General features: G+C 42.6%; 1 protein-coding gene across 4 annotated transcripts in view; it reads right to left on the bottom strand.

Annotated features, from left to right (window-relative positions):
• Window positions 1-308: 308 nt before the first annotated feature.
• abl1 (c-abl oncogene 1, non-receptor tyrosine kinase) overlaps window positions 309-12,924 on the bottom strand; it is a 30,564-nt gene continuing 17,948 nt past the window's right edge. For 2 of the 4 annotated variants that reach the window (XM_034896981.1, XM_034896983.1), the window contains 10 exons: window positions 8,449-8,613; window positions 7,275-7,570; window positions 5,664-5,954; window positions 5,330-5,414; window positions 4,911-5,088; window positions 4,200-4,384; window positions 3,826-3,978; window positions 3,649-3,738; window positions 3,361-3,489; window positions 309-3,196 (listed from right to left, as the gene is read on the bottom strand). In XM_034896981.1, coding sequence (XP_034752872.1) covers window positions 1,539-3,196; window positions 3,361-3,489; window positions 3,649-3,738; window positions 3,826-3,978; window positions 4,200-4,384; window positions 4,911-5,088; window positions 5,330-5,414; window positions 5,664-5,954; window positions 7,275-7,570; window positions 8,449-8,613 — 3,230 coding nt within the window. In that variant the 3' untranslated portion in view covers window positions 309-1,538. The remainder of the gene's footprint in view (window positions 3,197-3,360; window positions 3,490-3,648; window positions 3,739-3,825; window positions 3,979-4,199; window positions 4,385-4,910; window positions 5,089-5,329; window positions 5,415-5,663; window positions 5,955-7,274; window positions 7,571-8,448; window positions 8,614-12,924) is intronic. The other 2 variants (XM_034896982.1, XM_034896984.1) reach the window with 1 other exon arrangement.

The following is a 12,924-nucleotide window of genomic DNA, read 5'->3' as shown; positions in this document are numbered from 1 at the left end:
TGCAACAAAAATAAATTGCACGAAGGCTAAAGAGAAACATAGGTAAAAGGAAAAATATATTTACAAAATTTGTGAGGAAGCTTTGACTGAGTAGTGGTATGGTTGGTAAAGGAGCAGAACAATTTTTATTTAAAAAGCCAACACTGACTGTACCGTGATGAAGTCTAGGCAGCTTGCAGTTGACGTGTCAGGCATCGCAGTAAGACAGGGCACATTGGGTGACCACAGCACAAATACTGAAAATGTCCAAGTTGTTCTGACAAGCATAAAGGAACATATGATGTTACAGTGGAATATCATGTTTTTTTTCAGTCTATAAAATTCAACGTCTCACTTGTTTTTGTAAGACGGCAAATGAAAGATCCATTAACATTTCAGTCCAGTGTTTCCCCCAGGATAGCTTTCTTTTTCTGCTGGGGTGGAAAGGCCTTTGAAACAGCATTTAGACCATGTGACACAAACCCATCAACTCCTAGGCCCAGTCCCTTCAGTGGTCTGAGAAACACGGTTTACAGATCAAACAGTATGCTGCTACTCATGGCTTTTGTGACTGGCATGAAAAGAAAGTTGAATCAATTTTATAAAAATAAGGTCCAGTCTAAGAACATAACAGTCAGATCTACCAAGTAGCAGATCTTGCACCCTGGTCCCACTCCAGTATAGACTGGAGATAAAGTTTTTGGTATTGCAATCACAAACAAATCAAAAAACTAATTCACACAGCTATTCTTAACCACTTGCCCACATTTTGCACTTGTAAAGTGTACAGCGCTGCCAAAACTGTTTAAGGCACTATTTGTTACCAACATGTGCAGTGAAGCAAAAAACGGTGAATGCCAGAAGCTTATTCTGCCTCATTTGCTTGCTCCCATTATTATTTTATGGCACATGGTCGCAAATACTGCATAAAGCATTCACACAGACCGAACACTGACGTGTTTTCATCACTTAACACACAACTAATCACTGATGAAATGTTGCAATGCATTGACTCCAGAAGCTCCCTAATCCTTACAGGTGAAGATGGGACAATGAGATCAGTCATTTAAGTGTTAGAAGGCATCCTAGAACAAGATGAGAAGTGTTTTTGCTCACAGATGAAAAGTCAAACCCTAACAGTGATGAAAACGAGTATCACAGGTCTCTTTTGTACTAGTGTCATCGATAAAGGGTAAAACAACCAGAATAGATAAGACATGATCATTTCAGAAATGATTGGTGAAAAGTCATGTTGATAAAGAATTGGCCCCTTTCCTCTCTTTAGTCATGGTTAGAGCTTTTCAACATTGCAAACTCTGTCGGACAACATCTACAGAGATTCCTTTGATTCCATCTACAATAACCACTGGCTTAAGTGTTTCAGAATGTACTGTAGTGTGAGACCTATACTCTGTTGCTGTTCAGCCGCAGGCTTTACCCTCAGATCGCCAACACATGCTTGGCAAGGGCCGCAGCACGTGTGCATGCTCAGATTAAAGGGTTTGGTAAGATACAGTTCATATCGGTTTTACATCTCGGTAGTTTAGGATTTCACTGCGCTACCTCTGAACAATGTCACCAATCTCTTTGACAGACGACAGCAGCTTGCTGAAGTCCTGCTGTGTGTTGGCGCCCCCTGTGGCAGTGGGGCAGATTTGCAGCTCACGCAGACTGTTCTCAAGTTTGTTGATGGCCTCGCGGAAGGCAAACTTGTTCCTCATCTGCTGTATGGAGTCGACGTAGCTCACGCAGTACTTCGACAGGTTCTTGCCAGCTTCGAGCACAGCGCTGTGGCTACCCGTCTGCTCCGAGTTGCGACAAATGGCTGCGCGGAGCAGCTCGGTGCCTTCCAGCACCATCTCGCGCGTCACAGCGGAGTTGGGGGTACGCTCGGCAGCCTGGCGGGGTGCCGTCTTGCGGAGGGAGCGCCGGGTGTTCACTAGGGGGATGAAGGCAGTGGGTGAGCACAGATCGCCGGGGGAGGTGAGAGAGGAAGAGAAGCCCCCTAGGCTCTGGCTGGAGAGGGAGGCGCTCGCTGAGGTGGAGGTCTTTAACGGTTGAGGTTTGGAGGTGGAGCCCAGGGGCAGCTTCTTGGAGCCCTCATTGAGAGGGGAGCGGGCTTGGTCACTGGCAGTGGTTGTATGGTGAGGCTCTGAGAGAGAGGGGAGGCCCTTAGCTTTAATGTCTGAGGTGGCGGGGAGTTCTTGAGTTGGGCTGCGGGAGATCTTGCCTGTCTTGGCATTGGCGGGTGGTGGAGGTGGGGCTGGCTTGGGTTTCTGTAACTTTCCTCTTTCCCTGACGGAGGAAGAGTCCACACTGTGCTTGTGTCTGCGGGCCCTACACTCGTCTCCAGCTGCCCCTAAAGCAGGGAACACATTGGGCTTGAGAAGCTCAGCGTGGAGAGCGCTGGTTTTGGAGTTTTCCAATCCCGGCAACCCTGGTCTCCTGACCACCTTAGGTGTTAATGCCTGAGGGCTGGAACCAGGACTGGCATCAGTCTCTTTGCCTAAGAAGGGAGAGGAGCCATCCGATGAAGTGTTCAGACGTGGTGGGGGAGTCAGGGTGCCCATTCGCCGGTTGTTTTCACCTTTTTGCTCACTGGTTCGCTTGCGTGGGAGAGCCGGCTTGCCACCAAAGGTGCCTGAGTCAAAGTGGCGCTGGCCGAGGTCTCGCGGTAGTGTGACAGACTTCCATTCAGTGCCATCTGATCCGGTGTGCATGCTAGAGGACCGGAGAAAACGCTTTGAGTTAGACATGGATTCCTCCTCACTGGGAGGTGTTGTAGCTGCTTTTCCTCCAGGGCCAGGAACTGCAGGAGCTCCCTTCTTCCTAGGAAATAAAGGTCCTGGGTAGGTAGGAGCCCCGTTGGTGATGCCTCCTGCCCCATTATTGTTTCCCAAGAACTTTGCAGAGTCAAGGCCATGTGTGATGTCATTAATGGCAAATAATGCACCGTTGTTGAAGCTGTCGCTGTCTCGAAGATCTGGAGTCACGCCCCTCCTGTCAGGTTGGAAGTCCATATCTTTGAAAGAGGAGCTGCGTTTGGGCGGAGCTGGTGCATTCTTTTTCTTTTTCTTTATGAGACTGAGAAACCCACTGCCACGGTTCTTGTCTTTGGGAATCAATCGGTCATCCTCATTCAAGTTACTGTCCAGGAGGAGGCGCTCCTTCCTGGGGAGCATGGGGGACGACACAGCTACCTCTAGCTCCGCTGGGTCTAAGGTAGAGTCCAAAAGAACCAGGAAATTATCATTGATAAGGAAGAATACTTTCACGAATTATTGTACTACCATTACAAAATACTTTTGACAGTCTCAAAAAAATTGTATTATTTTACAACAAGTTGTAGCAACAAGGGCACTAGATGTAACTTTTTCTCACCCGGACTATCTCCATCCCGGTTGTCTAGGTTTTTGCGGAGAGTTCTGGTTTTGGTGGGCAGCTCGGGTGCCTGCTGGACGGGGCCTAATGTCGCCTTCTTCCCTTTCTTGCCCAGCTCCTTTTCCACCTCTAACAGTAAAGATATGGTCAAGAATGAACCATCTTACCACATCTTAATAACTATGCCAGAAGAGCCAAAACCATATTAAGAGGGTAACTGTGGATATTAGAAAATAAAAGTAAAAGGTGCTTAGGAATTTTTTTTTTTTTTTTTAAAGGAACACCGACCATCAGAGATGCTGGACTCCTGGAACATGGTCTCAAAGGCTTGGTGGGTTTCAGCAAAAGACGGACGTTCTAAAGGGTTCCACCTCCAACCTGACAGGAAGACAAAATTAGAAATAAGAATTAAAGGTCGTTCCAATAGAAGAACCATATGCTGGATGGATGAGTTTTGCTACTCACAGTCCCTCATGAGCTCGTAGACCTTTTCGGGGCAGCCCTCTGGTCGGTCCATACGGTAGTCTTTCTCCAGCAGCTCGTACACTTGGGACAGGTCAATGCCGGGGTAGGGAGACATGCCGTAGGTGGCGATCTCCCACAGCAGCACACCGAATGCTGGAGATGTAGGCACAAGACAGCTAGTTGTGCTATTCATACAACAATCAACAACAGAAACGTGTCACGACCTAAATAAGTGGAATGTAAAGTCATTGGTGGGAATATGTGAAACGTGTAAAATCGCTTCCCCTTGTTTCATAGGAACCTGAGAGAAATGAGCTATTCAAGCAAAAACATCAGGGATCCATTTTAGCATTCAGCGATGAGATCAAACTTACCCCAGACATCAGACTTTATAGAGAATTTGTTGTAGGCCAGACTCTCTGGAGCAGTCCACTTGATGGGGAACTTGGCCCCAGCATGAGCTGTGTAAGTGTCGCCAGTCATTAGCCTGCTCAGGCCAAAGTCTGCAACCTTTACCAGGTGGTTCTCCCCGACCAGACAGTTGCGGGCAGCTAAGTCCCTGCAGGAGACAAAGAGGTGAAATGATGAACAGGAGGTTGTGGTGGAATCCTGACTTCCTAAAAATAGAAACAAACAAACTAGTCCAAAAAATACCCAAGCTGATTTGAACACAAGACAAAAACAAAGAGTAAAACAAAAATAGTATGTCTTGTAAAAACATTAACTGCTGTTACAAACTGCTGTTACAAGCTGTAACAAGCTGAGTCTTGTCAGGTTAAAAAATTAGAATGCGGTTTTGCAAATACGAAAGACATAAATCATTGCTTGCTTCTAAAAAGGACCTAGTTTAACGTGCCAGAACAAACGTGCTATGTAACACAAACTTGTCTGTGATACATCTCTCAGCAATGGGGAAAAGAAGAAAATTCAAAGATGTAGTTTTCTTTAGTATTTATGCAGCTCTGACTGAGTCAACACTACTGAAGATATTTAATCCGGCTGCCGGATAAACCTTTGAAGCATTAAATCAATTCACTTACAATCAATTCGATCTCTAAGATTAAATTTAGACTTGAAAAACCGACCTGTGTATAAAGTTTTTTTTCTCCAGGTACTCCATGGCAGAGGAGATTTGTGTGGCCATGTGGAGCAGCACCACGGCATTGACCTCCTCTCTGTTGCACTCCCTCAGGTAGTCGAGCAGGTTGCCATGGGTCATGAACTCTGTGATAATGTAGAACGGCGGCTCGCGTGTGCACACACCTACCAAGGAAAGGAGTTAGCAAAACAAAAACTAATAAATATTGTCTTAACGTTAGTATTTTACTTTCATTAGCTTGCAATGCAGAAATCTGAAGATATACCGCTGCACTGGAATACAAACTATTTATCCTGCAAACATGATTGAGTACATCTGCAAAAGACCCTGGTCAGTAGTTCATCTGAGCAAAAATATATCCTCTACGTAAATACAGCGGTTAAAAGATGCACCAAGTTAACATACCTAACAGTTGCACCAGGTTGGGGTGTTTGATCTCTTTCATAACCGCGGCCTCCTTGAGAAACTCCTCCACCTCCATCGTATCCTCCTGGACACAGTTATTGGAAAAAAGTGAGCACAGGCATGGGCTGGTTACAGTTGCATCCATACAACACCAGATGGTAGCATTATTCAGCCAGATTCATAACTCAAGCCGTGTTAATGTAATAGGTGTTAAAATGTTACAAACTTGACAAGATAAATATTGATATGGTCCCTGTCCTCATAATATCAAATGTGTGAGTTTTTAAGTCCAATCTTATCTTGCACAGACAACACTCTGTCAACATCTATTTACCTTTAGTGTCTTGACAGCCACGGTGAGGTTGTACTTCTTCCAAACACCCTCGTACACTTCCCCGTACTGGCCCCCTCCCAGCTTGTGCTTCATGGTAATGTCAGTGCGCTCCATCTCCCACTTATCATAGTTGGGAGACACTCCGTAGATGGTGGGCTTGTTGCGCTTCGGCGCCGGGTAGTGTAGCGTGGTGATGAGGCCGTCGGCCACCGTGGAATGGTGGTGCACCAGCTCCGCCAGCGTGTTGAAACGGCTTTCCGATGACACATACAGCTGGAGGAGAAAGAGATTCTACATTTGAGTAGATGCACATGAGAGGTCAGTTCAGCTTGATAACAACCGAATTCTTTCAGCAACTGTGATAACACTAATTCCTAAACCAAATATCTGCAATTGTTTGGGTTTTTTGATTATTACAAGGTCAATTATTTTCAATTGCGTCAAAATGTTAAATACTTAGACAGATCAAAGGACTATCAAGACATTGCAACACAGCTGTTAAGATATTAATAAATAGATGATGCCAAATGGTTTTCATTAGATGAGGACCATTTGTGTAATACATAACACAAATTGGTAGTGCTAACACATCATTTTGGTAAGTGATATTAGGGAAATGTATAAGACCAGATATATAATACAGCATGAAATCGTCTACTAAGTCTTGAACACATAAAAACATTATCTCCATAAAGAACGGTCTTAACCCATTGAAAACTCACAAGGTACAAGTCAGGAAATTGGTAGAGGGAAGGATATTGGTCAGGGCTCAGTGGACACAGTCTTTTCCATTGTCCAAGTCTTACATAACCCTAAAAATGACTCTACGATCTACACTGTGCATTTCTTTACTTGTTGCAGTGAAAAGACCTTTGAAATCTAAAGAGGATTTAATGTTCCAGTTGGCCGCTCTCATGGCTTAAACTTTGACCATTTACTAAATTAAGAGGGGAAATACAACATTAAAAAAAAGTAGTTATTCAGAGCATTACTAACCAGAGTCACTGTGAAACAAAGCTGCAGCTCGGGGGAGGGCTGAGGTAATCTCAAATTATTGGAGGACTCTATCATACCAGACTCTTGAGTTGTAGCTCAGTGGGAGGATGGAAAACAATATGAGACGGGGAAGTGTGTGTGTGTGTGTGTGCGCGCACACATACTTGGCTGCATCGGTCTGCGCTAATGCATGTCTTAGCATGGGCGTCACTGGCTGGCCTTGTGTCTGCTGGCCGTTATGAGCGGCACAGTGGTGGTTAGAGGGATTCTTCTCATAGCTAGCGTTCCTCAATCTAGCTCACCTCGCTGCATCACAGACAGGAGGGTGACAGCCAAAATGGCAGCGGCTTCTCGATTGACATAGCAATTTGGGGAAATCCCACAGAGGAGATTAAGCCTACAATTATCATCTGTGACCATCAAGATGTGGTACCCTGCACTTCCTTTAAAGCTCTTACTATCCATGTGCTCCAGAGACCTTGAATTTTTTTTTACTGACCGGAGTTCTTTTCCATTTATGAATTCAAGTAATATATTATGCAAAATCTCATACCTTTTCTTTTTTTGTGTGTGTGTGTGTGTGTATTTAATGTATGTGTGTTAGCCGATGCCTACCTTGCCATCAGACGCAGTGTTAATCCTGTAATGGTAGACTCTCCCTTCGTACCGCAGAGAAATGGACCTCTGGCCGGGGCTGCTCTCACTCTCACGGACCAGAAAGCTTCCGTTGATGCCAGAGCTGAGCAGGTACTCTGCAGCGTTGCGGGACACAGGGCCATGGTACCAGCTGTGCTTCTCCAGGCTGTTGACAGGGGTGATGTAGTTGGAAGGCACCCAACCCTGGCCATTCTTGGTCTGTGCCTCGCACCACTCGCCGTTGTGGTTGTAACCAAGCACACGCAGCTTCTCTCCTAGTCAACGTGTGAGATTAAAATTGTTTGAATTATCCAGGAAGTACTTCTTCGGCAGTATACCCATACACAAATAGTATCTTTAATGGGTACAGTGCTGTCTTGTGATCGCAGAAAGAGTATTTCCAGGAGTGGGATTGTTGTGAAACTTCCATATTCTTTGCATTAAGAAATGGCTATCAAGGGAGGACACTGAACTTGAACTTAACTCAGCATGTATCTAAAGTCATGTTTCCTCAGATCAGAATCTCTGGCAGGGCTTTTCTTTTCAATCAGTCATTTTGTGACCTTGACTGAATAAATGCACTTATTTACATTGGTTTAAAATGGATAGAACAAAAACTAACTTTAAATGACACATTTTAATCCTACAGATGGCCAGATTGTGTTGACCAATATAAAAAGTAAAAATGAACCTTTTTTGTGCAGCGGCTCATATTAAAATCAACTTGAAAGCATTTTTTTTACATGGTGATATTTTCTTGTTTGTTCTGGTGCATATGTTCTCTCCTTCCTTCCTTCCTTCCTTTGTTTGTCTGTGTGATCCATCTGTGGTATTGTTTTGCAGTCGGTTCAGAAGAAGAACAAAAAACAGGAGTGAGACCATCAACAGGAAGTGAGAGTCAGACAGGGAGTAAGACAGAAAAGGAATGAGACGGGCAGTAAATTAGCAGATCCACAAGATGCATAACTTTTTGAGACTTTTTCTAGTGACTTTGTGGGTTACTACAGCAGTGAAAGGTTAGTCAAAAATATATAAAACACATTTGTGATTACTGTCAAATTGATTCAACCATACCAGTAACACACAGTAACAAAATGATGTGAATCATTCCTAGTTGAACACAAGAATATCCTTGTTTTTCTCTTTTACTTACCTTTAGTTATGCTGAGTGTGTTGTCGCCACTGGCTACAAAATCATAGAGTGCAACAAACAGGTTGGGGTCATTCTCACTGGGTCCAGCCAAAAGGTTTTCTTTGGAGTTCCAGCGAGCCGCTTCTGTCAGACCCTGACTCTCAAAGTCCGGTCTCTGGAGAGCTTCTGAAAAACAAAATTAAAACAAAAGTAGGTTACTAAAATGTGAGGTAAAAACATCAAAATGCATTGCCGATGGGAGACTGAGGGAGAGCTGTTTGGTATGCAGCAACATTGTGAGGCAGTTTTCACCCATACGACTTCACACATGTAGTATGATTCAGCAACAAAGTCAACTGTGCCTTTCCATGTGCCTTCTTCATCCCCTTCAACTGGGCCTTGTTCCAACAAGCCGGTCATCAGCTGTGATCGCAAAGTGGGATTAGAGTCATAAACCTGATCATGTGTGACCCACTGTGTCCCCGCTGTCTTGATAACTTTTCATTTCCTGGATCAACCCTGCTCAGTTTTCATTGTCGTGAATACCTACAGCTACCACAAACCGCACCGTGAGAATGTGTCTCAGCATGAGTTTTTGCTGTAAAATGGATGTGCTTGCACTCACAGGTAATGAGCCCGAGTTCAAAGTGCTTTAACTTATAGTTAGGTTAATTACACGCAGAGCTTGAGTTATTGCAATTTTAGAGCAATAACACAGAAAGCTAAATAGCAAAATGTGGAAAATGGAAAGAATGAGAAGAAAAAAAGAAAACAGTGAGGCAAAGAGAGAGAACAGAAGAGGGATGAGAGACGAGAGCTTTATTGTGTGGCTTGCTCAGCTGTTGCCACACATGTTTTAGAGGCATCTTACATTTCATCCCCCAGATCACAAACACCCACATCCTTCCAAGAGAGACACCAGGCTACAGCTGTACTAAGTTTTCACCTTCCAGTGAGAATTACACACTACGGAAGATTTGGAATTATTTTAGTGCCAATAGAAAACCAACCGGACCGGAAAAAAGTGATTAAACACACTGAAACTGAACTTTAGCTTCTCTTTTTGAAGATAATTAAAAATAGTGGCTAGACACTGATATGAGACAAACTAAATTATCACTGGCCAAGCAAAGTTACACATTTTCTGTCTGGGACTTTGTTAATACCGGACAACAAATATTGACTTTAAGTAATTTAGAAAGTACGCCCTTCTTCAATTGTAAAATGATCCACAACAATAAAGAAAGCTAAACATAACCCAAAAGCTATTATTTCCATTGTGCAAAAAAATGACAAATGAATTTAAAACATATTTTCAGTTAAAACTGGGACATCCATTTTCACACATCCGAATATAAATATCAAAATAAAATACTTTGTAAAACTCTAACACAAAGATTGGACCTAGGAAGTAAACTATTCTCAAAGGCTGACACATCTTTCATAACAGAACAATGGGGGCAAGTTTAGCTCCAGGAGACATACCACTGCACGCCTATGGCTCAAAAGGAGTCAACAATAAACTTATTATCAGGTCCATTCAATGTTAAAAAAAACGTGAATAGCTGTGTTCATTTTAGGTGTTGTTTTGTAGCCGTTTGTATTGCCTAAACTAGATTATTCATGTAGCCTACAAATTACAAAGAATTCTAGAAAGTCTTTGACAACAGCGACGACTCCAGTAAGAGATGAGTTTACTCACATCTCCAACTGATAATGTGTTCCACTGGACATCTATGGCCTGCTATCATAAACCTTATTCCATAATAACAATGGACAATTGGAGCCCCAGTGTTAAAATGTCTGCCCCTGTTATGTTGAATCTCACAGCTCAGTGAATTGACAAAGATTTACATTTGAAACCGCTTAGGATAGCTCAGTAGCCAGAGGTAGACCTTTGCCAACATGTCTAAAATGGTGGTCACAGTCTGTTAAAACATAAAACCAGCTGTCAATGACAGTTTTATATTAGTGCATCATATCATATACCACTAGAACCACAGGCAGGAAAATTGTGGATAACTTTAAGCATTTCCCACTTGCATACACACAAACAAGATGTAACAGTTATGCCTTGTTTCATTTCTGACAATTGAAAACTTCCTTCTACCCTTTAGGCACATAAAACCCTTTGAAAAGCTAGTGGATTCACCAGATTGTGTCTAAGACACATTGTCAAGGCTGTTTTACTGAAAATGTAATATTTTTTTTAGATACAAACTTTCCATCATATAATGGAAAGCACTGGAGCAAAACCAAGTCCTCCAGTTACATAATGTAGTATATTACCACGTGCTCGCCACATTTTATTGCATAAGTGTTTGTTATGTGAAAAAACGTCTACAGTGTTTCTGCAAAAAGAAGGAGTGAGATCTGATGTATCTTTTACAGACATTATGCCTTTAGGAGTGCTAAGGTCCGGCTGGTCTGAAGGAGATCAAGGGGTAACAAACTGTCCAAACAACCAGAACCTGTGTACTGCGTTTTAGTTATCACAAGATAAGGATAATAGATGACATTTGATCCTTTATAGCCACAGTGCAGTGCAAGAAATAAATAAATAGTCCCTCGTGTAGTAAAATGCTGTGGCAAAAGGTTTAAACCCTGATGTAAAAGAACTGGGATTTGAAGCAGATCTTAAGTTTTCTGGGAGTTTGTTCCAGATATGTGGTTCATAAAAATTAAACACCGCTTGTCTGTGTTTAGTTTTGACTCTGGGGACAGAGAGAAGACCCGTCTCAGACGATGTGAGGGGTCTGGACAGTTCATAGCGGAGCAACAGATCAGACATGTATTTTGACCCTGCTTTAAAAATCAATTCAAAATCAAAGTATTTTAAAATCAATTGTTTTGACGAACAGGAAGCCAGTGAAGATCTTAGAACTGGACTGATGTGATCCACTCTCCTGGTCTCGATGCACCTGGATGATTAAGTCCAAAGCATTTCCTTTAATCACAAAATATAAATACAAATTAAAAGCAGATGATAGACAGCAGTTCAACAAAGGCATCAAAAAGAAATGCAAGCATATGGCAACTCCACCTCCTTATGCACTCTAGCTTCGCTTATTAAATTGAAGTTGGGAGCAGTTGACTCAAGAATTACAGCAATGTTATCTTGGTCTAATCAAGTTTAAAAACAAAAACTTAAAATGAAGATTGGGGTTTAAAGCATTATTTGCCAATCATTGTTTTTTTTTGTGACAGGGTGGGTGACAAGGAATTAATGTCAAATTTGATTGGGCTTCTGGGAGATGTTGTACTACCCCAGGTGTGTTTGTACAATTGGGTCCAAACCAGCTGGAGGAGCGCCGTATAACCCGAAAGAAGTAATCAGAACATATGTGGCCCAAAGCCAGTCACATGGCATTGACAAGTTGCAGGCATCAGTATGTCAGGAGGGCAATGAAAGACTTAGCCCTTTCTGCCAAGTTAGACTCGCCAGCCTGAGCACCCTGACATAATCAAAGCCAAATGTGGTGCTACTTTTAGGTAGCAATCCTGCCATTTTGTATCTGGGATTACAGTTCTAAAAAAAATATGCTAGTATCTATGTGCCTCATACAAAATAAAGACATAAATAAAGACAGTGGTCCCAAAGTGGTGCAAAAAACAAAAAGGGCTCTTCAGGAAAGCAGTCCCTTTCCTACAGCATTATTTGACACTTTTCAAAAAGTAGTAGATTTAAGCTTTAGAATGTATATAGTCATTTCACAGGTTAAGTATTCCAGTAATGGAAATATGTCTGTTTTAGCGTTTGTTTTTTAGTTACCATGCAGTGATGAATGATGTAAATGACTAGCCAACTATTTCTCAGTTTACTGGGATCTGAAAAAAGGTTGACAAGTCTTTTAACACAACATGGTCCCAAAATCCAAACAATCCCTTTAAGTCCTTATAGTGTTACAATGTCACAGTATCATTGATATACATTAGATATGCTTTAAAGCATAAAACAATCAAGTACAAACACTGCTCTGCCACAGTATTCATATTTGAATTGATACTGTGTTGGGTTACATTGTACAGGCAGATAAAAGAGACCAAAACCGTGTTTTGTGAAATTTAGCTGAGGCAAGAGATCAAGCAAGACAGAAAAAGAGCTCCACCAACAAGATGCAGACCTAAGAGCCAGCATGACATACCATTTGTCCAGAGTTTGGCCTGGTCATAAAGTGTGTGGGCAGCGCATTTTAGCAGCACATGCCACACATGTCCACAAATACCACAGCTGTTTGAGAGAGGGAGACAGCACACTGACACATGGACCATGACGTGCAAAAAAAATAAAAAATAGAAGACAGATACTACGGATGCGTGAGTGAGAAAGAAACAGAATTAGGTCTCATCATCAGACTGCAGTTCTCCAGAGTCATGTAGCGGGAGGAATTGCAGCTTGTCCCGCCTCCATTACTGATAAGACACTCAGAATGATTAAATATGCATGGAACTTGTAATAAATTCATAGCTATGACTGCTATGAGCAATAGGAATGCA

The sequence above is a fragment of the Etheostoma cragini genome, chromosome 16 (genome assembly GCF_013103735.1).
Source record: "Etheostoma cragini isolate CJK2018 chromosome 16, CSU_Ecrag_1.0, whole genome shotgun sequence".
Taxonomy (NCBI): domain Eukaryota; kingdom Metazoa; phylum Chordata; class Actinopteri; order Perciformes; family Percidae; genus Etheostoma; species Etheostoma cragini.
This window is presented reverse-complemented; position numbering and strand designations above follow the sequence as displayed.